Source organism: Colossoma macropomum, unplaced genomic scaffold (assembly GCF_904425465.1).
Source record: "Colossoma macropomum unplaced genomic scaffold, Colossoma_macropomum, whole genome shotgun sequence".
NCBI lineage: Eukaryota > Metazoa > Chordata > Actinopteri > Characiformes > Serrasalmidae > Colossoma > Colossoma macropomum.
In genome coordinates this window covers 41,972,004-41,993,969 of record NW_023494785.1, presented here as the reverse complement: position 1 = coordinate 41,993,969, position 21,966 = coordinate 41,972,004, and the positions used below count along the sequence as shown (strand labels likewise).

The 21,966-nt window shown below is 39.2% G+C and overlaps 2 protein-coding genes across 3 annotated transcripts in view; one reads left to right on the top strand and one right to left on the bottom strand.

Annotated features, from left to right (window-relative positions):
• Positions 1-4,073, top strand: part of trpv6 (transient receptor potential cation channel, subfamily V, member 6) — a 22,872-nt gene extending 18,799 nt beyond the window's left edge. Inside the window, exons 16-17 of the mRNA XM_036595361.1 lie at positions 1,691-1,797; positions 3,522-4,073. Of these exons, the coding sequence (XP_036451254.1) occupies positions 1,691-1,797; positions 3,522-3,783 (369 nt within the window). The 3' untranslated portion in view covers positions 3,784-4,073. The remainder of the gene's footprint in view (positions 1-1,690; positions 1,798-3,521) is intronic.
• On the bottom strand, positions 3,794-21,966 carry si:dkey-26c10.5 (uncharacterized protein LOC563797 homolog). Of its 2 annotated transcripts, none has more exons than XM_036595373.1 (7): positions 21,629-21,966; positions 20,338-20,511; positions 9,743-9,841; positions 8,073-8,198; positions 6,472-6,635; positions 6,161-6,261; positions 3,794-4,425 (listed from the first exon to the last, which is right to left on the bottom strand). In XM_036595373.1, the coding sequence occupies exons 1-7, from the start codon at positions 21,729-21,731 to the stop codon at positions 4,302-4,304; spliced, it is 891 nt and encodes a 296-aa protein (XP_036451266.1). In that variant the 5' UTR covers positions 21,732-21,966; the 3' UTR covers positions 3,794-4,301. The 2 variants fall into 2 exon arrangements, with proteins under 2 accessions (XP_036451266.1, XP_036451275.1); XM_036595382.1 differs by having other exon boundaries at positions 20,338-20,508; positions 21,629-21,964.

Sequence of the window (21,966 nt, the reverse complement as noted above, 5' to 3'; positions counted from 1 at the left end):
AAAGTTAGCTAGCTAGCTACCGAGACATTAGCATAATATTAGTGATTTTTTTTTATGCTTGTTGTGAAGAAAAGGACCATAATACACTGAAACGACATTAAACTAAGATAATACGATGTTTATTGTAATTTTTAACAGAGAAAATTCTCACATTTGTGTGTTTCTTTGGTCTCTTGTTCATCCATCTTGCCGTTTTTTCTTTTTTCCTCATATCTCTCTGTTTGGAGTCTCTGAAAAACCTCCGTTTGGAGGGTCATGTAGCCCCAACACTTCACCCTCCCCCTCCATCTCAACAAGAATCAGGACACCCTACCCCTAGATATGAACGTGCAAAACAGAGGGCTAAGGGGTAAGTGGTAGGGGCGAGGGGTGAAATGGGATTGGGCCAGAATATACACTGGTCTCTTCTCATCTCCCACCACATCCACTGTGAACCCATAAGGAAGATGGGCCTCGTCACGTTTTATTGACGTTTTTTGTTACCGTCACTTGTTTAGTTTCCCGGAAGCGGCTCCTGTTTTTCTTTTCGTCCCTGTGAAATATCTCTCCATTGTGTAAATCTGGGGCCGGATTCGCAAAGATGTCTTAAGAAAGAAAATCTTAAATGTGTGACTTCATTCTTAAAAAAAAGTTTATCTTATTAGTTTATTGTCTTATTTTCTTAACAATTTATGTAAGAATAATTCTAAGCAGGTCTTCTTGAAAACATTATGTCCTTAAATGTTTTCTTAACCTTAAGATGGCCTTGAAACTCGTCTTTGGCTGTAAGAGTTGACAAGAGAAGCATCTGAGTTTATCAAACTCGGACGCTGCCTCTGCTGCTCCTCATCCTCGGCCGTCTCCCCATAGTTATCATATTTTCTAAGGAGGATTTTTTCCCTGTTGGCTGTTTCTTTCTCCATCACCTCTAGTTCTTGTTTGCTTAAGTCTTTTGAATGCTTGGTTTGATGTGTTTTGCACCTCTGAGTGGATTAAATAATAGAAAAGACAGTTAATACAAATTAAAGATGTCTCTTCTGCCGTTTATGGTACGTGGTAAAGTGCAACACAGCCTACAGTGAAAATCTTAGGAAAATAATTAAGATTATCTTAAGAGAATATTTGAGAACTTGCATTTAAGAACATTCTTATGAACTTCTTCTTGTTTGCCATAACCCTTGTGTGGCGTTCAGGTCTGTGGGACCCATTTTCAGTGTTTACCAAAAGAAAACGTGATGCAATTTATTATTATTTCAACCCCAGATTCTTGGCCTTTGCTCATTTTCTGTGAAGAACATATAAAATAACCCATTTTCAGTGTCTTCACTCTGTTCAGCCCCCCACACATTTATATTACACATGTGGTGTTGGGTGAACCTGCAGGGAGTAAAAGTGTGGAGGTGCTGTGTCCTTCACTCTGTTCTCCTCCCACATGGCCTGCTGTTAGTGTGTGTGTGTGTGTGTGTGTGTGTGTGTGAGGGTGGACAACATGGACAGGCTGCTGACTGGCTACAGCTAAAGGAGAACCCTACACTGGACACTTGTGATATTTTAAACATCTGGTATTTTTACATAAATTGTAAATCAATTTTCTTAAGAAAGCTTTTGCGAATCCGGCCGTTGGACTCTGTCTGAATGAACACTGTTGGTAACATGAAAGCAGTTTGTTTATTGTTCCCACATGAAAAAGATTCCAATATGTCGTGTGCAGGTTGTAGCCACTACTCTAATGCTGGAGCAGAGGCTGCCGCGGAGTCTGTGGCCGAGGCTGGGCGTGTGCGGTTTGCTGTATGGCCTGGGAGAACGCTGGTATCTCCGGTAAGGAACCAACACATCTCCAACACAAGCACATTTGACCTGTCCAAGCTGCAGCCACACATATCAGTTCTGTTCTGAGGTTAGACAAGCTTTACAGAACGCTGGCAAAAATCCCATTCAACCTAAACTGTAGCTCACGACTCAGCTTTTATCAAAATATGTAAACTCAGACCCTTTTTTAAATTTTTAATTTATTTTTTATGCTGTTGTGCTACGCACTGTAGTGAAAAAGTGCACAAGCTTTTAAATTCTTGCAAATATGATGAGGAAAATGTAAGTAGATCAGTTTTCGCCATGCTGCAGTAGCTGGTTTGGGCTACCCTGTTAACTTTGCTAGCTAGCAAATTTACAAAAAAAACCTTCTGCCCATCAATCCATGTTTATCCCTATCCTATCCTAACAGTTTGCCTTTTCACATGCATACAAAATAATCATATTAAAATGGATATTATAAAAAGGTATCCTGCCTTCCACCCAATGACAGCTGGGATAGGCTCCAGCACCCCACCACGACCCAGAAGGATAAGCGGTTTAGATGATGTATGTATGTATTATAAAAAGGATGGTTCCAGTCCTAAAATCTGATTGGCTGTGCTGCATTCAAAGCCGCTGTAAAGTACGTAAAGACGTTTTTGTTTAAAATGAGGAGCTTTTTTTCTTAAGATTATGTAACCTGGATTGCTTACATGCTTCAGACCCAGTGTTTTTGTTTAGATCTATTAAACCCAGTGTGGAAAAACAAGTGTGTGTCTCGTTAGTTTGCAAAAACTATGTATAAGACAAAAGCTTCAGTGGTAAACAGTGCAGTATAGTGCTATTTTCATTATTAGGTGACAAAAAATTAAAAAGTAGAAAGAAGAAATGACTGCAGTGTACAGTGATGGGCGACTGAAAGTTCTTGTAATTTTTAAGCAGTGCTTGATTGCTTGCTGGTCACCATAGCAACGCAGACAACAGTCTCGTCTAGCTCACGAAGCTGAAGTCAGTTTCTTGTTTTTTGTTCAAATTTTCTCATTCCACCTTAAGTAGTGCAGCAGTTACATTCTGCCGAGGCACCATTTAAGGTGGAACGGGAAAATTAGAACAAGAAGCTGGCGAATGAGAAGTGACTTCAGCCTCGTAAAAAATCTAACGTTGAGAGACGTTTTACAAGAAAATGTTCTACTTTTGATTACAAGTTTCCTGCCAGAGATGCGTGAAAAGCGGCTATAGCTGAGCTAAAGCTTAAAGCAGAGCAAAGTCTGTGTTTTTGTTTATATTATATTACACTAGCATATCAGCACATACTGAGACATATTTACAGCCAAGATAGTAAAATGGACATAAAATATTGTGGCTCCCAGGGTGGTTTGATTTTTGTTGAAAGGACAAAATGGCTCTTCTTAACATTTGAGTTGCGACCCCTGGAACAGTGTAAATGAACTACATTTCTTGGTGGAAGAATTGTTTATTGTTGGTATTATTAATTATAACTATAAATGATAATTTTCTTTTTTTGGTATTTTATGTAATGAAAGTAATAACTCAGCATTATGTCACCCCTGACCCACTAAAATCACAGTAATGCACGGCCTTGGACTGAACAAATTCTAAATTTATATATTTTGACAAGAATTTCTCATCAGGTTAAATGGGAATTTTGTCATTTTAGCAATGTGGGCGGCACATGGACCATGTGTTACTAGCAAATCGGACCACATCACTCAATCTTGAATGTATTTCAGAGTGGAGGACCGCAGTGACCAGTTTGTGCAGAAGATCAGACGCTACGCTAACGTCTTCACCAAAAACGAGGAAGCAGAAAAGAAGGAACCTGAGAAGAACGACAGCGCAGACAAACAGACGGACGCTACAGGAGCACAGAAAGACGCCTCGCATCCCGACAGGAAGTCTGTGCAGTGCTGGCAGATCCTTCGCAACAGCGTTCTGGGCGTAGAGGTGGACAACGAGGAGCATTTGGACACTCATGAAATGAAATGCGTTTGAAATCTGACCGAAGTGTAAAAGAAATGTATTTTATTCAATGACAACTACGTCATATTTGAAAATCACGTCACATAGAGACTAAATTACAGATCACAGACAATACAGTGGGATTTTTAATCATGGTAAAAAGACAAAGACGTCTCACCACTTAATTAAAAGGCAGCTACACTGGCGTTCTTTTAAATTTATAATACATTCTGTAGGAGAATTTTAGTGCAATTTAGTGCAATTTTATGCTGTAAAATTAGTGCAATTAAAAGACATCATTAAAATAAGCACAAAGCCACTTTCAATGAATATACTTAGTTCACCTCATTTTTCTAAATTCTACTGTACATCTCATAATGCTGATGTAGAAATGTCTACTTGATTGCTCATCGCGGAACGGATTATGCTTCATGTGTTGATTTCTGTCTTATAGTGTGTGAACTGCATGTGTGGAAGGTAAAGGAGATTAACTGATTGGATTAAAGGCAGATGTAACAGCTGTAGGAAGATGATGGTTCATGTCTCCAGTTTTAACCTCTCTGGCAGATGTAGTTTGAGTAGACTGAGCATTGGCTTTTATGCCAGTTGCCTTTGGGCATCTTCCCTCCGCTCAGGAACACACAGTTGCCCTCCTGAAGGCTTTTGGCCCAATAACTGCCAAAAAAGAAACATCTTGATTAGAGAATCATAATCCAGTCCTTCGTAAGTGTTTTACCAACCAAACCACGCTTGATTCTGTCGGTTACTTTATTTCCAGTCGAAACGGCCATTAATTACGAGTTACTCATTTTTCAGCATCAAGAAAAGAAGCAAAATATATTTTAACAGAAAATTAATCCCAATCTCATTTCTTATTTTTACCCCTACCCCTTGTTTTCGAGTGTCACTTTGCCCCTTGGAACTGAGTAACAAGTTGTAGTGGTTGAAATCTTCCCTCTAAAATGGGACCCTCAAATAAAAAGAGCATCACTTCATTAACAGCTACCAGCGCTGCTCTGTAGGCGACCCTGCCAGTCTGCAGTGACAGCAGAGGAGGGTAAAGTTCAGCTCCTCACTGCTGGGCTTTAGTTACATTTAGGGAGTCATATGCCTTCAAAGAGGGGGGCAATTATTTATTGTCGCCCACCCCTAATTCTTCAGTGATATGAAGCTGAAGTCTCACCAGCTTCTTGTTCGAATTTCCCCATTCCTCCTTAAATGGTTCAGCAGTATGTAACTGCTGCACCATTTAAGGTGGAACGGGAAATTTAGCCAGCTAGCTACCAAGACGTCAGCATAGTACTAGCAATTTTTTGTGCTTGTTACGAAGAAAAGGACCATAATACACAAACAATATTAAACTAAGATAATAATTTTTTAAGAAAATTCTCACATCTTTGTGTTTCTTTGGTCTCTTTTTTTCTCATAACTCTCTGTTTGGACTCTCTGAAAAACCTCTGTTTGGAGGGTCATGTAGCCCGAACACTTCACCCTCCCCCTCTATCTCAACAAAAATCGGGACACCCTACCCCTAGACGTGAACACGCAAAGCGAAGGGGTAGGGCTAAGTGGTAGGGTCGAGGGGTGAAATGGAATTGGCCCTTACACATAAACCTCAACAACTAAATATAATATGAAGTGTTTCAGTATTCACTGTGTCCACCACCTTTATTCCAGCTTCCATTCTTTTCACTCACTTTGAGCTTCTCAAATAAATCTGCAGACACACCTCCAAAGTTCAGTCTTAGAAGCTGGTTGATCATTTTCTGAAGTAATCAAACACATTCAGTGGTGTTGAGGTCTGGACTCTGGGGTGGTCAGTCCATCGTTCAGCTTCTTTGTTTGATGTGTCCGTCTCCTTTTCTCAGTGAGGTTCTTCTTGACAGCTACACATCCTTTCAGACCCACAGCGCTGAGTCGTCTTCTCACAGTGGAAGGATGGACAGAAACACCTGTGGATGTTTTCAGATCTGAAGCAGCTTGATTTTCTCCTCTCTCTCAGAGATGAAAGCTTTAAGTGCTGTTTATCTGATGGGGGCAGTTTTGGTGTCTACCAGCTCTTCCAGGTGGTTGTTAGGAGGCACATTTTCTCTGTAGCATTTTTTCAAACTCCTGTTTTGCTCCTCAGAAATATCTTATGAAAATTAATAACTTGTACTTAATGGCCGTTTTGACTGGTGATTAAATAAGTGAAAGGTGCTCTTTGACTTTTGCACAGTGCTGTACAAATTAAAATGTTTTGTCATATAATCAAGTTTCTTATCAAATCAGTTAAGTATCTGATCACTTTTTATAAAAAAAAAAAATCTAAAATCTTTGTTCTACTGCATATTTAGAATATTGAACATTAACAGGATTTAATATACAACGAATTATGAAAGTCATTGCTGCGTTATAATCTGTTTCTCACCCTGTGGTTAGCGCGGTATTGTTAATCCAGGTCCACTCCTGATTTTCTGAACGGTGGAGACCGATCCAGTACTGCATGAGTCCCTTGTTAGTCAGAAATTTCTACAGAAATCAGACAAAACAGTGACACAAACAGACTAACAGTGGAGCATTTAAAGGGCCCATATCATACACTTTCTTTCACAGCTGGTGAGTGAACAGTATGTTGTGAAACTTTACCAAACAAAGCAAAAAAGTGAGGAAATCTTGGTTTTCCATGAATGGGAGACCCTTTAAATAGTGGACGTAGAGCTGAATGACTGATTGACTGACCTGCACACGTTCGTTGCGAATGACGACCAGGTCTCCTCCCAAATTCTGGCACTCCTTCCTGCTCTCCTGCCAGGTGAGGCGCGCCCGAGACAGCAAGTAGCAGCTGTTGTCAAACTTCAGCCAGCTTTTTCCACACTCAGAGCACCACAGTCTTGCATGATTCTCTGCAGTAACAATGGGGGGGTTGTTAAAGTGATGATTCAGCAAATTACACCATTTTAACTTAAGCGCCTAAATCATCACATTATATACTTTATTGGTCCTACAAGTGAAATTCATCATTTTGCTGCCTAACTATGCCCAATCTGGGAGCAGCACAGTGTCATCAGCAGAGCTGGCGCCCCCTGGGGCAGTGGGGGGTTAAGTACCTTGCCCAAGGGCACAACCGAGTATACCTGGTCAGTCATGGGATTTGAACTTGCAGCCTTCCGGCTGATGGCTCACGACTCTTCCCCTCCAGGTCGCTGGCCCTGGTTATCACATACTACCTTACTGTCCTAATAAATAAATAAAATTTCAGACTGAACTTAGTATCTGGGTGGGAGTCACTACAGACCCCACAGTACGATATCATCACCAGACTCTACTGCGATATTTAAAGATCAGTGTTTCTCACAGACCTAAAACAAACCTAGGGGGGGCCACCATGGAGGTGGGATGTTGTTGGATGGAAAAAGAACTCACTGCATTGTTTACTTAATTTGGAATTTGATTACGGCAGCGAAGAAGCAACAGGATAATCTGAGAAAGCACTACCGGAAATCAGCATCGAGGCTTAGGACGATTTAGTTGGTGCTTTTATTTGTAAAGTAAGAGAACGTTTAAAACAGGCTTTACTCGTACATGTTTGACAAGAGCTTCTATTCAGAACCATTTACAATACTAGCTAGGCACCAACCTTCAGGGTTAAAGGGTGAATTAGCAGTTCTACATTAACTCCAGCGTTTAAGATCATTTACTGTTAAACTGTGTTGAACGATCAGCAGAGCTTTATTTTACTGTAAAGGAGGATTATTTTTATTTTTACCTTCAAATCTAATTCAGCTGTGGAGCCACAACAGGGCAGATAAAGCACCACATGCTGCCGACCCTGGGCTTGGCCATCTGGAAGTCCCAGATACATTGCAGACGGAATACAAACAACAGCCAATCAGTGGGCTGTTTTAAATGGAAAACAGTGTTGGCGGGCTCTAGATCAGATCTCACTACTGAAAGAGTCATTGTGAAACTGCTACAAGGTCAATCACATGCTGATGTGTCTGTTATTGGCTTTAGGTAAAACATGGAAAGTCTTTCAGAAGATTTAAATGTCTGTGTTTAATCGAGTGCCAGTGAATTTTCCCATTCCACCTTCAGGAGAATGTAACTGCTGCACCGTTTAAGGTGGATCGGAAAATTCAAATAAGAAGCCAATTTAGTTCGTCGGAAAGTGTTCAAAGCCCTAATGGTCTAATAGTCACGGCTCACCACTGATATTCAGAGCATTTTCTCAGTCCACAGCACTTGTGTCTAAGTTTACAGGTAACAGTGTGTCATTCAGTGTCAGAAACCATGTGACGATTTAGGTGCAGTTTGTTTTATATAAAGATCTGCAGACTGACCGTGCCGGGGTTCTTCTGTGTTATCGCTGCGGTGCGGAAACAACGCCTCACATGCCTGGAGGCTGCAATCCGCTGGTGCTACGGAGCTCTCAACTGTCGGCCGCTGACTGGACTGTGCTTCGGACACTGGACAGCAAAAGAGAAAATCATTTCAAATACAATTGAAATGATTATGAAGAACCTTTCCTATACTTCAAAACTTTACAGTTTACTAGGCCTTTAAAATAATAAAGCTAAATAAAGAATAGAATCAAAATGACTATTTATATTTTTATATATATATATATATATATATATATATATATATATATATATATATATAATCAGGATAAATAGGATAACAAAAAGCTGATTTTTTGAACTTGCTTCTTCCATCTATTTATGTTTAAATGTGTATAAAAACTAAAACTCCACCAGTTTTTCAAAATGTATGTATAATTAAATGGCCAAGATGTGAACAAAGTAGTTCCATAGTGGTTTGGTGTGAAACGCTCTGTTCTAGAGAAACTTACAGAGTCAGAACTGTTCACAGTGGTGGTGATAGGAACCAGACGTCCACCTCTAAAAGCTCCCTCACAGAAAGTTACTACATGAAATGATTATGAATTCACTGCCTGATGACTGAGACTCTGTTTTATGACAGTTTTACAAAAGACTTCTGGCCTAAAATGTATTTTTTAATACATGTTTAATACATTTAATACAGCATGTAGGGCATCAAACTATCAAAATAGCGCTAAATAGTCACCAGAGGAAGCTTATTTTATATATTTACCACTGTTTATCATCATTGCTACACATAAAAACACATGTAGGTTCACTGGTGGTTCTGGATAGTAAATAAAATGTCTATATTTGTGTTGTAGTCATGGCGACCCCTGGTTCCTATCACCACCACTGTAAAGACATCTGAGTCTCTACAATCAACCATTTCACACCAAACCACTCTGAATGACTCCGTTTACATCTCGACCACTATTGTACAGAAATTTTGAAAACTCTTTAGATTTGCATCAGCACTTTCAACATGATTTCACACAGACATACGATCGGTTTCTCGTCTCTGTGTCGGGGATGAGAGAAGATTCCACGGCAGAGAATATGCAGTTGCTGCTAAACTCAGTTTAGTAGGCTGAACATTGTTTTGGATCCATGGACTCAGGTCAGCTCATTGAGCCCAGCGTTTAACTGTTATGCTGCTACAACTGGAACAAACTACCAGAAAATCTCAGATAAACCCAAACACAGTGATTTTTAAATCCAGGTTACAAACAAATTTGGATTAAAATACATTTTAGGCCAAAAGTCTTCTGTAAAACTGTCATAAAACAACGTCTCAGACATCAGGCAGTGAATTCATAACCATTCCATGTAAAAACTTTCTGCGAGGGAGCTTTTAGAGGGGGGCGTCTGGTTCCCATTTCTCTTCTCGTGTTCCTGCGATATGATGTTAATAAGCTGAGTTGAATAACACCCAAGTCCTTTGTTTTGATTGCCTTTTAATTTTTATTCTACTTTATACACTTTGTACTTCCTTTCAACTATTATTTTTTATCTTTTATTGTTTTCACTTATAAGCACTTTGTCTTTATTTTCCATTTGCTTTCGTGTATGTTGTGCTGTTTGTTTATGTCTTGCCTCAATCATTAATGTAATAAAACTGTACTCACATTTCACAGCCAGCGCCAGAAGCACAGCCAGCAGCACCACGCAGATGATGAGGAGAATGACGCAGAGTCTCCGGTACAAAGTGACCTTCTTGTGAACATCTAAACAAAATAATAAAACACAAAAACAGGAGATAAACAGGTTGGCTAGCATTTGGTTAACGTATGAGCTGATAAGAGGTTGGTTTCCTAACGTTAATTCGCCGGCCTCTTATTTTTCCACCTTAAAAGGTGCCGCGGTTAATGTAACTGCTACACCATTTAAGGTGGAACGGCCAGTTCGGCAGCTTGACCGCGGCAGAAATAAATAAAGCAGGTGACGGGGAAAAAAGGGCGGAAAGTCTTCTTGTAAACAACTAAACAAAATAAATGAGCACAAAAAAAACAGATAAATAGTTTAGCATTTAGCTAACATATCCGCGGATACAAGAGTGTTTCCTAATTCGCGGGCCTCTATTTTTCGAACTCGACGTTCCACCTTAAAAGAACCGCTGCACCATTTAAGGTGGAACGTCGAGGTCGAAAAACATAAGCTAACTTAAGCTTTGCTGCTGCGTAAATAAATAAAGCTAACGTGTGTATATCGTGTTATATAGATTTAATAATTCGTGGCGGGTTTAATTTATATATATTTTTGCGGTTTTTCAGTCCTTCTCACCGGTGCTCGACGTGCTCGCCGAGCTCGCCTGCTGTTTGGACGCAGCCAGCGCTTTCTCGTCGGCGTAGTTTCCGAAATTACAAAATTTCACGTACATGGCTGAACTAAATAATCCTCCTTTAATAACCCGACTCTTTCAGGCTGTGTTCGGTCGTGTGCTGCTCTGTGGGGAGCCGAGATTGTCTTTCTTCAGCTCCTTTAAATGCAGGAGTCCGGTTTTTCCTCCCCTTGTCTCTATGGCAACCCGTTTATAGATAGGAATTCGAGTTAAAGGGCAACTCCGTCGACTTACCAAATTTTTTTTGTTATTATCTGTTATTCAGAGTGGTTTGGTGTGAAATGCTCCATTCTATAGACTATAATCAGAAACGGTCACAGTGGTGGTGATAGTAGCCAGAAGTCTGCAGTGTTCAGACACTGTTTTATGATAACTTTGAGAAGATTTGGCCTTTAGTATGTTTCATATAACATATTACTTTCTCAGTTTTAACACTAATTTGTCATTATCAACATTATAAAAGCTCAGAAGGCTCGTGTGGGTTCACTGGTGGTTTTGGATAGTAATTAAAACGGCTATGTTTGTGTTGTGGACATCAGGACCCCTGGTTCCTATCACCACCACCACTGCCAAGACATCTGAGTAAGTCTCTCTACAATTAATCCTTTCACATCAAACCGCTCTAAACAACTGACATCTCAACCACTGCATTGTGCAGAAATTTTGAAGAGTTGGTGGAACTCCCCCTAACCACACTGCAGGCTCTGTTTGTCCCTTTTGTTGTCTGGCCTAAAAATAGAGGTGGATGGAAGAGATTAAACCACAATCCAGTAAAAGTGTTCTCGCTTCAGTGTAATAAAGGCTCAAGCAGAAGTAAAAGTACGAATGATAAATCTCCATCAGTACTGAAGGACTTACAGAACTGCACTGGAGCTTCTGAGTACATTTACCATCTGTCAGTATAGGAACTGAAGTTTGTTAGACTCTGTTTTTCTCTGTTTGGATCCTTTTAGCCTAAAATGCAATGCTAAAGCTCCAAAGTGAGCGCAGAAGTAAACACGCAAGTATTAACTTGTAAATGCTCTTAACACATACTAGACTACTATGTGTAGGTGCACTACATGTTATTACTTGCTGTAATAAAGCCTCTTCCAGGCATTTCCTGTGTCATCTTTTGTGGAAGCCACTGTCTTTCAGCAGTCTGCGTCATGCCCATATTAGGAAATCAGTCGGAGCAGTTTTTCTTCATGAATTATCATGAATAGTCACAATACTTTCATTAATACGATACACAGTACACTAATAAGCGAACACTGCTGTGCACTAAACTGACACCATAAGACTGGCAACCTCTCCAAAATACCAGCATCCTTTGTTAAGTGTGGTAAAGCTACTTTGGTAGTTTTAGGCCACAGTTTGCATGGCTGGTAATTCTCCTGAATTAGTTCAAACTGCGCTCCCACAGTAAAAGATATGTAAAAAATAATGAAGTATTCAGACTGTAGATATTTATAAGGATTATCTTCTGATCTGTTTAAACCCAAACGATTAATAGAGATAGTAATAAGCTAAATATATACAAAATCATCATTTAGGGTACGTTTAATTGGGAGGTTTCTGTCCCAAACCCTAACCCCTAAATTTACAATTTTGAAAATAATACTTTTTTTTTCTTTCAAAACTGTTTTTAAAAAGATATTTTTGATTTCTTTCAAAGTGAGCTTGAAATATTTAGATTTATCATGAGTTTAATTTTTAAATTAGAAAAAAACATGTCCCACTACTGAAACACAGAGTTTTAATCTGGAGGCGGGACCTTATTTTAGCCACGCCCCTGTATTTTACAGCAGGAAGTGAGGCTGCATCCCTGTCCCTCGTGGCCACATGGTGAGCAGTCAGATCCCATTGTTTTGAAGTTAAATGTGTCCCAAAGTCTGAAAATCAGTGTGAAACATTTGGAGAAATGTCAGATTGTCTGCAATTAGCTAAACTACTTTGTGCTTTAATGAAAAATATGATGATTTCTGAGTTCTGCTCAAAAAGAGCTAAAACTGTCACTACCAAAACGGTCACTACTGAAACTTTTGGTAAAGCTTCGAAGTTTGGCTCAGTTGTGACAGAATGGAATTATTTATTTTATTTTTGTTTATCGCTTTAAACAACAAGAACTCTCCCCATTCCTCCAGTCCACGCACCCACCTGCAAACCACAGCTCAGAAGCTCCCAACCCCCCTCCCACAGCCACCCACAGCCCACCCCATGAGTGTGGGAGTGAGAAAAATGTTTTTGAGCAAAGAGAAAAGAAAGGAAAAAAAGCAAAAACAAAAAACAGGTAAATAAAAACATGTGGAAAGTTAACTCTCTCAGTACATCAGACAGGCCATCAGGTCTCACTGTCCTGTTCAATCAAAACATTGTTGTCATTCAGTCATTTCTTTTAATAAAATAAACATAATTAAGGTACAGGGTCACTCAGAGCAACAGGATTTTAGCCTAAAGTCCAAGATCAGTTAAAGGCAGAAATGTGTTTTCAACTCTGACTTTGAGCCAGTTCAGTAGAATCATCCATATAACAGTGTAAGAAGTTTTAATAGTCGACTTACTTTCGTGGGATGTCAATTCAGTGCACAGTGCGTGTACAATCATTGTTAAAAGGTGATTTCTTTCCATAGGAATGAATGGGATGCAATGGCTTGTGCACTCAACTGATGTCATGTTGATACAAGTCCTTTATCGCCCTATTACCCTTTATTACCTTTAACACCCTATTAACCATGTGTTGAAGCATAGCGACCACCAAGCAACACCCTAGCAACTACTTGGGATATTGTAGAAACCACTTAGCAAAAATCTAGCAACCACCTGGGATACCACAGCAAGCAACTACCATAGTAACCGTTCAGTGACACCTTAGCAACCGCTAACTGTTCAGCAACAACCTAGCAACTGCTAATGTTCAGCAACACCCTCGCAACTGCTACTGTTCAGCAACACCCTCGCAACTGCTACTGTTCAGCAACACCCTCGCAACTGCTACTGTTCAGCAACACCCTTGCCACCGCTACTGTTCAGCAACACCCTCGCAACTGCTACTGTTCAGCAACACCCTTGCCACCGCTACTGTTCAGCAACACCCTCGCAACTGCTACTGTTCAGCAACACCCTAGCCACCGCTACTGTTCAGCAACACCCTAGCAACCGCTACTGTTCAGCAACACCCTAGCCACTGCTACTGTTCAGCAACACCCTCGCCACCGCTACTGTTCAGCAACACCCAAGCAACCGCTACTGTTCAGCAACACCCTAGACACCGCTACTGTTCAGCAACACCCTAGCAACCGCTACAGTTCAGCAACACCCTCGCCACCGCTACTGTTCAGCAACACCTTCGCAACTGCTACTGTTCAGCAACACCCTCACAACCGCTACTGTTCAGCAACACCCTAGCCACTGCTACTGTTCAGCAACACCCTAGCAACCGCTACTGTTCAGCAACACCCTAGAAACCGCTACTGTTCAGTAACACCCTAGCCACCGCTACTGTTCAGCAACACCCTCGCAACTGCTACTGTTCAGCAACACCCTCGCTACTGTTCAGCAACACCCTCGCTACTGTTCAGCAACACCCTCGCAACTGCTACTGTTCAGCAACACCCTCGCTACTGTTCAGCAACACCCTCGCAACTGCCAAGCAAAAAGCTTAAGCCGAGCAATTACTCCATATTTTCATAATGCACTTTCGAGTTACTACTTACAAATAGATATAATTTCAGTAAAGGGCCTCAGAGCAAAAGGCTAAAGTTTAAGTCAGTGAAAAGGCGATGTCAACTCAGTGCGCAGGAGTGTTAGCTTTTAGCATGTAGCATTATTCATATTCAGAGACCTTAACGACCGCATAGTTCAGAGGATCCAGTGACACCAGTGAAAACGTTCACAGGGCAGAACATTTCTGTTCACCACTGGCCGCGATAGTGGATCTTCAAAAACGGTGTTCATTTTTCCCATAGAGAAAACCAGCTTAGCCCCAGATTTCCTTATATGGGCATGACGGCCAACAACTTCAGAGGTCTATGATCTAATCGGGGCACCCTAGGAAAGTGAAGTGAGTGGAAAGGGGACGGGGCTTATACAGTGGACATTCCCATGCTCAAATGACCGGGATTTTTTCTTGTTTATCGCCGTTTATAAACTCCAGGGTTTGTGATTTTTGCTGTTTATTTTGTCAGAGGGCGGCGCGGCTCACAGTGAAGTTCTATTCTGAGCGATCTTTTATTTATTTGAGCCACACGGATCTGGGCTGGGTTTCCTCAAAGCATCTCAGCACAAAGATAAATGGTAGATAAATGGTTATTAACCCTTTAATGTTCTGCTCAACCATTTGGCACATTTTGAGTCACTATATATGCCACAAAGTTCCATCTCGACCGTTTGGTAGACGTGAATATTTTTTAAATTGTGAAAACGAAAAAAAAAAACACCAATTGTTTTTATTATTGCTCCAAACAAAAAAAAAACACAAAAAACCAAATTCCATTGCCTTTTTCTTGGTGGGGACATCAAAGGGTTAAGATGACTGAAGCGCTAAATGCTCTTGGGAAACTCGGCCCTGTGTAGAGTCTAATCAGAGCTAAGGAGAATCAAGACGGTTTTAACACAAAGAATCAAAAATTGAATGCAATCTTGGCCTCAGAATCAAAAAACAAACCAGATAATTTGTGAATTATTACATCTTTACTAGTTACTAGATGCTCTGGCTGAAGCGTGAGTGCTGTGAGGCACCTTGAGGACTCTGTAGCCTAAATAAAAGATACAGGTCTGTTTTGCCGGAGGAAGACAGAACAGAGCCAGCCTTGTCTTTTAGTGATAGCTGTAGCTTAGCCTGCTGTTCATTACATGATAAAGTGTGGTATGGTCTCAGTAAGTGTGTCAAATAAACAAAACAAAGTAGCCCTGCCTCAGTTCTCTTCCAACTCACTACAGCGTGTGTCACTTGGTGTCGGGGTTGGACATATACATAGATGTCTACAGGCCATCTGTATCATATATAATTTTTAGACGACACTGTGACATCCAGTGTCACATGAGCAAGTCTATTTGAGATTACTTAAAGGGAAACTCGACAGATTTTTCAGAATTTCTGCATAATTAAATTGGTAAAACACTAATTAAGTCATTCTGAATGGTTTTGTGTGAAAGGCTCCATTCTAGAGAAACTAGAGTCAGAACTCTTCACAGTGGTGTTGATAGGAACCAGACGTCCAGCTTTAAAAGCTCCCTCACAGAAAGTTACTACATGAAAGGAAAACATGCTTTACTTTAAGTCAATGGTACCAGACGTTTTTCCAGGTCATTCTTCCAAGTCATTCATATATATATATATATATATATACACACACACCGATCAGGCATAACATTATGACCACCTCCTTGTTTCTACGCTCATTGTCCATTTTATCAGCTCCACTTACTATATAGGTGCACTTTGTAGTTCTACAGTTACAGACTGTAGTCCATCTGTTTCTCTGCATACTTTGTTAGCCCCCTTTTACCCTGTTCTTCAGTGGTCAGGACCCCCATGGACCCTCACAGAGCAGGTACTATTTGGGTGGTGGGTCATTCTCAGCACTGCTGTAACACTGATGTGGTGGTGGTGTGTTAGTGTGTGTTGTGCTGGTCTGAGTGGATCAGTCACAGCAGTGCTGCTAGAGTCAAAAAACCCTCTGCATTATTGAATCATTCTTCAGATTGATTGAGAAAGTGCTCTAGATGGTTCTGTATAGAACCTTTTTGAAAAGGGTTCTATCTAGCACCAGCAAGAGTTCTTCTATTGTAACACACTTGTAGAACCCCTTTTTGGTGCTACATAGAATACTTTTCATAGCTATATAGAACCATGTACCACACATTCTCCATCAATCTGCAGAACGCTTTCACCATGCAAAGAACGCTTTAGTCATGCAAAGGACTCTTTGAGTGTTCACAGTTCTAAATAGAACCATTTTCTTTACTAAAGAACCTTTGAAGAGCCATGTTTTTTAGGAGTGAATAGCAGAACCCAGAGCTATTCTCAGAAAGGTTCATAGAACCCTATACAACACGTTCTCCATCACTCTGAAGAGCTGTTTCACCTTGCAAAGAACTATTTAAGCATGAAAATGGTTCTATATAGAACTCCTGGATCTACATATATCCATTGCCTTTACTAACCTCTTGTTACTTACCTCCTGTATTATTGTAATTAGAAGGCACAGCTACTCTAAACATGGTTATTATGGGTATTTCTTTATATTTCAGTACTTTACTGCTGTTTAGATCTGCTGTTTCTGTTTTACTTGCACTGCATCCACTGTGGTCTTTTTAGGAAGTGTGAATTCTGAGAACTGCATGGTGACACGGTGAGCAGAAGTGGTGGAGATCAAGACAGATCCAAGACAGATGTGGCAACACTATCAACAAAGATGACTCAAACAGAGAATTACAGTAATTCCTACACAACAAGCTCCATTTTGGGGGAAGTTCTCAGGCCTGATTTATGCATTTTTTGTATGGTACACGCTTAAAAGAGTGGTGCATGGTGAAACAGTTCTTCAGATTGATGGAGAAAGTGTTGTATATGGTTCTACACAGCACCAAAAAGGGTTCTGCTACATTGTTACAACGTCAAGCTTGTAACAACAAAAACCCTCTGTTTTCATTTTCAAAAAGGTTCTATGTAGAACCCTATACAACACATTCTCCATCAATTTGAAGAACTCAAGGTTCTATATAGAACCAAAGAGTTCTTCTGTTGACACAGGGTAACGGAACAACAACAAAAGATGGTTCTTTGAGGGTTCTTTAGTAAAGAAAATGGTTTTATATAGAACTAGGAACACTCAAAGAACCCTTTGCATGATTGAATGACTCTTTAGATGGAGAAAGTGCTCTAGATGGTTCTATATGGTAATATATATATATATATATATATATATTGTACACAGATTCACGTTTACTATATACATCGTTAACCTTACACTATATAAAAAATATGTATTTTATTTATAAAATTTATTTGTTACAGAGATTGTGGTCACTGGTGTTATTAGGACTCTTATTTTGCATTTTAATATAGTATTTTCAGCTCTATTAAACTGCTTCTTTGGGTCGAGGCTCATCAGAGAGGAAGCATGTTGAGGTAAGAGAAGGTTAGTCTCTATGTACTCATCATATTTCATGAATTTATTAATAATTTTGCTTATTAGGCAGCTCATAACTTCTATGTGTCACCGGTGTTATGTGCTCTAATGGCTGTCTAATTGAAAGTTCGTCAAAATAATTATCATTTATATATCATGATTTTAAGTAGTTGCATTTTACCCAGATTGTCACTGGTGTCGCCGTCACTGGTGTTACACCACATTCATATAACACCAGTGACATGTAGTGACACCAGTGACTAATGTTGATCCTGATCAGAACACTTAGTAAATATGACTAAATAACATCATACGTGAACTAATTTTTGTGTTTACTGGGAAACGTTACATTTAGTGTCCAGTATACTGGACATTTGGACTTAAGCGCATTAAATTTGCATGTTTGTAATCACCAAAATAACAAGACTCAAAGCAAGCACTGCGTCTTTCCTCTTTTCTCTAAATGTGCGGCTGCATGAAAACGTTTCTGAACTCTTGGAACCTCCTGGAATTTTGCATGAAGAGCTCCTAAAATATTACATCATTTTCATAATAATTTTCATATCATAATAATAAACAAAGCTTGTAAACACAAAGTATGTACACTGATTTACATCACTGTATCTGGAATGAACAAACACACAAAAACACTTCTGAAATAAATACAGGATCATTTAGAAACAGTGTCTGATCTGGCCTTGGAGACAGTGAGCGTCTGTCTCACCAGCTGACACATTTTTTCTTTATGACAAGAAAAGAAAACATTGTATTAAATGACCAAGCGACACACAGACCGAGTTCTGCAGAAACACATGCAGTGAGTGTGGTGACGCACCTGCTTCTACAGAGCTAGAATACCTGGGAAAAAATGCCCAGTATACTGGTTTGCTAATGATTAGTAAGCATAGCAAGCCAGCTAACACTAACAAGATAGTAGAGAATTTCTAGCGAGGAGAAATCGCCACTATATATGGATATATATACATGTATACATATATTTATATATCGCTGGTGTTGGAAGAAAACCTCACATCTCCAAAATGGTAACTTTACAGGAGAAGGAAAAAAACTACTTTACTTTTAATGTAAGTCAATGGAATCAGAATTTTTTCCAAGTCGTTTTGGGTCGTTTCTTTTGGTCTGTTCATCATGAAATTTACACACAGTGTAAAGGGAAACAGGTGTTTTCAAATTATGTCAAAAACTGAAAAACCACAAAAATGGAGACAAAAAAAAATATATATATATATATATATATATATACACACAAACCAATCAGCTATAACATCCTCCTTGTATCTACACTCACTGTCCATTTTATCAGCTCCACTGACCATATAGGAGCACTTTGTAGTTCTACAGTTACAGACTGTAGTCCATCTGTTTCTCTGCATACTCTGTCATCCTGTTCTTTAATGGTCAGTAGGCTTTTCATTATGTAGTGCAAGTGAAAATTAGTTTGTCTAATATAAATGTGTGGGGGGTGAACAGAGTGAAGACACTGAAAATGGGTTATTTTATATGTTCTTCACAGAAAATGAGCAAAGAATCTGGGGTTGAAATAATAATAAATCACATCATTTGTTTCTTTCAGTAAACATTGAAAATGACCTGAACCCACACGAGGGTTAAATTGTTGGTGAAATTGTTTTCCAGATTGATTTAGAATGCGTTCTATATGGTTCCGTACATAACCTTTTTTGAAAATGGTTCTATATAGCATCAAAAAGGGTTCTGCTATTGTTGCAATGTCAAGCTTGTAACAGTAGAAGACCCCCTTTAGTGCTATATAGAACCATTGCCTTTATTAAAAACAGCTTGAAGGGCCATCCTTTTTTAATGTGACCACTCAGAGGTCAGCATACTGAGCACAGATATTTTTTTAGCTGAAATTGCTGATTTTTCAAGCAAAACATCTCCTTTTCCCAAACCTCAGAGCTTCCACTGAACTGTGATTCATCCTCGTTTTATGAGAAATTGAAATATTGCAGTGTGATGTGGTTTTGCTGCTGCTGTGGCGCTTCTGTCTTCCCCTCACTCTCTGTTCCTCTTTCGGGCCTTTTTTATTCCTCCAAGGCTCTGATTTAGATATCCGAGACAGCTGGACTTTTGAAAGGATTTACGAACACCAGGCTGACTTTTTCCAGTTTTCTTACTTATACCGGCCTCTACAAACGCTCTAATGATCCATACAGAAAGGTGTGAGCTGTGGGATCATGCAGTAGAAAAAATTTGCAGAAAAAAATGTTACATATTTAAATTTGCTCCCTGTAGAGGATGTGTTTGCACATGCAGTTTGACCAGGGTGACCGTTTGAAACCTTTGCATATATGTGGTCAAATATTCTATCAATTAAATGCACACAATTCTAATCTATCTATCTATCTACCTACTCAATCTATATATATATATATATATATATGTATGTATGTATGTATGTATGTATATATTTATATGTATGTATGTCATACACTGTCAGAAACCACAATCAGGTCTATTTGAGATCACTTAACAACTCAAGGCTGTTTGAGATACTTCTGTGGTGATTTAGGCATGCAGTTAGCATGATGCTAATGAGTAGGGTGTAAGCTTCCTTCACTTGTTATTTACATTAGTTTTTCTAGCTCCAGTGCAAAACCACTGAACATGTCTTGGCTGATCGACTACATCTGAACTGAGAGGTAAAAACTGTGTAAATTCATTTTTTTTACCAAACCATCGCTTTAAAAGTGATCAATACAATAAGTGGTGCTGCAGTAAAGGTTACCTTTACTCTGGTGTTGTTTGGGGGAACCGGGCAGCTCAGTCAAACTGTAGATGTCTTCTGTTGGATTATTCAGTGTGGAATACATAGGATCATCTTCTTCTTCTTCTTCTTTCTCTTTGTCTTCTTTTCCTTCTGTTTTTTCTTTTTCCTTCCCTTCCACCTCTTTCTCTTCTGCTTTGGGAAGAAAAGAAACAAACTGGGTGTGATTTCGGCTCCGTATCAAGATACAGAAGAACGGGACAATTTGTACCATCCAACAGTTTCGACCACAGAATAAAATGATTTTTTGACCTGCATGCTTGATTTTACTACATGAACTGAACAGCTCAGGAATAACACTTGACTGTACAGAGGCTGCTGCTGTAATTGGGCTAATAAGAATTATTCATGGGACTTATTTAACCCCTGAAACTCTAAGAGTCCGAGTTCACACTTCAATTCCTCACTCTCAGAAATTACACTGAGACTGAATAATACTGAATAATTCATAATGGTTACTGAATACTGAATAGTATTTTAGTATTTACTGAATAATTAAAGTAGTTACTGAATAATTCATAGTAGATACTGAATAATTCATATGAGTTTCTCAATAACCTGATGTAGTTACTAAATAATTTATAGTAGCTACTGAATGATTGATAATAGTTAATAATCATAGTATTTAAATATTTACAGAATAATTCAAGTAGTTACTGAATAAATCATAATAGTTATTAATCACAGTATTTTAGTGTTTGCTCAATATTTAAAGTAGTTACTAAATCATTAATAATAGCTAATAATCACCGTATTTTAGCATTTGCTGAATAATTAAAGTAGTTACTAAATTATTCATAATAGCTAATATTTGGAGTATTTTAGTATATACTGAATAATTTGTAATAGATAGTGAATACATCACAGGATATAATGGTGATTACAATTGCTGGGTAATTCATAGTGTAGTACAGAATAATTAATAGTAGTTATATTTATTGAACCTTTCACAGTAATTACTAAATATTTCATAGAAATTACTCAAGAATGTTTTTGTTGAATACTTCATAAATACTGTACAATACTGCAGATACGCAATAATTTACAGTAACTACTGAGCACTTTATAATAGTTATTGACAGTTAATTAATAATAAGCTTTGATTTTACAGCTTCTACTATTAGATTCTCTCACTTTAATCAAAATTTCAGGACCTGTTGACCCAAATAGCTGAAGAGTAACGTTTGACCACCTCAGTGCTGTAATGGTGTCAGTTTTAATGATGAGTTTCAGGTGTCTTAACCTGTTTTACCTTTAGTCTCTCGCAGTTCGCCTTTCTCTACATAATCATTCTCTTTCCTTTCCGCCGGGCTGATCTTCTCCATCTCCACCTCAGTCACTTTCTCACTCGCCATGGCTGTCCGTCCCTCTGTTTCGCTGTCCTGGCTCAGTCCTCGGCCCTCGGTGACAAAAGACACTAATGTAACTCCTGCAGCAAGCCTGCCTTCGCACTCTAGCCAGCCTGTGTGAACGTAGCTAATCTATGCCAGAAAAGAAGAAGAAGACTGCTCTCTCTCTCAGAAACAACTGCGCTCTGAGAAGTTCTTCCTCATCATCCCCTCATATTGCTGTCTCAACACTTCCTCCTCA

What these genes read in the sequence shown, in the direction of transcription:
- si:dkey-26c10.5 (XM_036595373.1), bottom strand. Translation starts at nt 21,731, where the DNA reads ATGGCGAGTGAGAAAGTGACTGAGGTGGAGATGGAGAAGATCAGCCCG. An exon ending in CGAACTGCGAGAGACTAAAG is followed by an intron (nt 20,512 to 21,628) that starts GTAAAACAGGTT and finishes TTCTTCCCAAAG; the next exon opens with CAGAAGAGAAAGAGGTGGAA. An exon ending in TTCGCAACGAACGTGTGCAG is followed by an intron (nt 6,262 to 6,471) that starts GTCAGTCAATCA and finishes TGATTTCTGTAG; the next exon opens with AAATTTCTGACTAACAAGGG.